We start from the raw sequence: 2909 nt of genomic DNA, 5'->3' as shown, positions 1-2909 counted from the left end.
GTGTAGACATGAATATGGCTTACCTTATAATGTGATCTGGAAAGCCAAAATCCCTTTGAAAATCAAAATTTTCATGTGGCTGGTGTATCAAGGTGCAATTCCTACTAAGGACAATTTAACTAAAAGGAAGTGGCAAGTAGGCACCAAATGTGCTTTCTGCAATGATGAGGAAACCATTCACCATCTCTTTTCTGGATGCACATTGGCTAAATATGTGTGGATTCTGATTGGCTCAGTAATTGGGGCAAATTGTAGGCCGGAATCCTCTGACCAATACTTTACCTGGATAAAATTCTATCTACCTGATGGGAAAACCTTTTATATGGTTGGTTTGGCAACAATTTGTTGCGCACTTTGGAAATTGAGTAACAGAGTTTGTTTTTAGAAGAAGTTTGTGCAATCTCCTACTGAGATCATTTGTTATGCTTGTTCGTTTTTGAAATATTGGGCAGGGCTACAAAAAGCTAAAGATCAGCAGATACTTGAAGATGGAGCGGACAAGCTTCAGGCAAAGGCACTGAGTTATCACATAGAGGCAGCCTCAATGCAAGCTACAGATGGACAAGCTCTAGAGATGCAAGTGGATCAGCAGCAGTTGGTATCTAGGAGAAGGACGGACTGAAGAGCTAGCAAGTTATGCCAAAAGAAGATCCTAAGCAGAAGAAGCATACCATGCTTGTTCTGTGATGTTTTGGTTGGTGTTAAGTAACTGACTGGGTCTTGTTTTCTCTAGTTGGATAGAAACTCCCTCTTATGGCTGTTCAATAGGTCTATGTCTAAGTCGAAGTGTATCTGTTCTAGTGTTCGTTTATGCTGCTGTGTTCGACAGTGGTGGAATTATAACTTTGTGATCTGGTTGCTTCGGTAATGAAATTCGGATGCCCCGTTCTGGAGAAAAAAAAGTCGAGTCCGTTGGATCATCATCCCATGCTTCAGATCATCAGAACCTCGAATATAAACCAACCCCCACCATCTCCTTCGATTGCATCGCATGCCTGCACTGGCACCGCACTACTAGGGATGCAAAATTTATATTTTCTAGGCCATTAGATAGGTCCAAAATAAAAAAATGAACTAAAAATTTACCCCATCTAATTAAGTTAAGAAAAAAATAAATTAGATGCTAATCTATAAATACTCGTTGTGTAACTACTTGTATCCATATACACGAATGCCTCTAACCGTGATCCATCCACTGCCATCATACCATCGTCACCGTGACACTATGCTTCCATCCATCTGCATTCCTCTATACCAGTTCCGATGAACGGACCCTTTAACCCAAACCTAAACCCTAATATTGTCTCGAAGAAACTATCGTTGTTGGAAGAATCCACCGCAATGGGAGACAAAAATACGACTTGTATTGAAATTTGTCCTTTTGTCTTCTCACTATACAAATAATTGTTTGAGTTGATAATTTTTATTTTTTTCTTCAAAACAGACGTATATATTTATAATTTTTTTTATTAAAAATGTAAAATAAAAAATTCCTTTCCTCGGCCTCAAGCCAACTTAACTCCAACCGCAGCAAGCAACCGAGTCCCCAGTCAAACTTGTTCCACTGACTCGCACAACAACCACCCGTGCGGGCTCCTCCGCTCTCTCCTAGCAGTCTACCGCGCCCGCGCGCCATCCATGTCACATCACAACACGATGCGCAGATGCCCCTTACAAAACACCGCCCCGCCCCGCTCACCACCGCATCCAAGCGGCAGAGGAAAGAAACCTCTCTTCTTCTCAAGCGAAGCAGAAGCAGAGCACAGAAGCGATGGCAGTGGGGTTCCGTCGGACGCTCTGCACGCTGGCGTCGCCCAAGTTGGTGGCGCCGTCGTTCCTGCTGGACTGCGCGCGGCCCAAGAAGCTGTCGTACGCGTGCGTCAGGTCGACCAGCCTGCCCGTGCGGCTCCACCCGCTCGCCGCCGCGCTGCACGACTCGGCGCGCGCGCTGCTGGCGTGGGCCGAGGCGCCCGCGCAGACGGGGCCCGCGTGGGTGGCCGACGGCGCCGAGCGCGCCGGGTGCGTGCTGGCGGGGCTCGCGGACCTGCTCCACCACCCGCAGGCGCGGGACGCGCTCCGGCGGCATCCCTGGACGGAGCAGCTCCTCGACGACCTCCTCCTCCTCGCCGACCTCCACGGGTGCTTCCGGGAGTCGCTCGTGGCCCTCAAACAGCTCCTTGCCGAGACGCACGCCGCGCTGCGCCGACGCGACGGGTGCCGCCTCGCGGCCGCGCTCCGGGCGCAGCGGCGGTCGGCGCGGGAGGTCTCCCGCCTCGCCTCCTCCGCGCGGGATCTCTCCCACCGCGCGGCGCCCGAAGAAGAGTCCGACGAAGCCACGCTCGCTGACGCCTTCGCGGCCGCCACCGCCGCCGTGGCCTCCGCCTCCGCCGCGGTCTTCTCCGGCGTGTCGTCCGCCTCCGCCGAGTCGGCCGCAAGCGCCGCGCCGTCCCCGAGGACCCCGACGTCGTACTCCCCCGCCCGCGCCCCGGCCAGCCCCATTTGGGTGGTGACCGACCTCCTCCGCCGGCGGAGGACCGTGTCCTTCGAGGACTACTGCAACGAGGAGGAGGAGCGGAAGGCGACCATGGGCAGGGTGCGCGGGCTCGAGGAGTGCGTCGACGCCGCCGAGACCGGCTGCGAGGAGGTGTATCGCGCGCTTGTGAACGCCAGAGTCTCCCTGCTCAACCTGCTCACGCCCACATTTTGACGCCATCTAGCTTCTTCATTGTGAAATTCTCGAGAGATCAAGCGTTTTGCTGCGAGATTAGTGCGCAAGATTCCATTTTGATTCGTTTGCTGTGTGTAAATGATGTAAATACTTTGGGTTGTAAAGGGAACTAATTCTTCCGATTAGCTGAAAACGCTGTGGGATTTTGCGCTTGCCATGTCCCCTGTTCACTGCCCTCTGC

General features: G+C 52.6%; 1 protein-coding gene across 1 annotated transcript; it reads left to right on the top strand.

Annotated features, from left to right (window-relative positions):
- The first annotated feature begins 1771 nt into the window (after positions 1-1771).
- On the top strand, positions 1772-2707 carry LOC133907996 (uncharacterized). The gene has a single exon (XM_062350134.1). It carries the CDS (start codon positions 1772-1774, stop codon positions 2705-2707), a length of 936 nt encoding a protein of 311 aa, XP_062206118.1.
- Positions 2708-2909: the final 202 nt, after the last annotated feature.

Source organism: Phragmites australis, chromosome 24 (assembly GCF_958298935.1).
Source record: "Phragmites australis chromosome 24, lpPhrAust1.1, whole genome shotgun sequence".
Lineage (NCBI taxonomy): Eukaryota > Viridiplantae > Streptophyta > Magnoliopsida > Poales > Poaceae > Phragmites > Phragmites australis.
The sequence above is the reverse complement of the archived record's forward strand: the minus strand, read 5'-3'. Positions and strand labels throughout refer to the sequence as shown.

Coding starts and splice junctions, on each gene's coding strand:
- LOC133907996 (XM_062350134.1), top strand. CDS start 1,772: ATGGCAGTGGGGTTCCGTCGGACGCTCTGCACGCTGGCGTCGCCCAAG.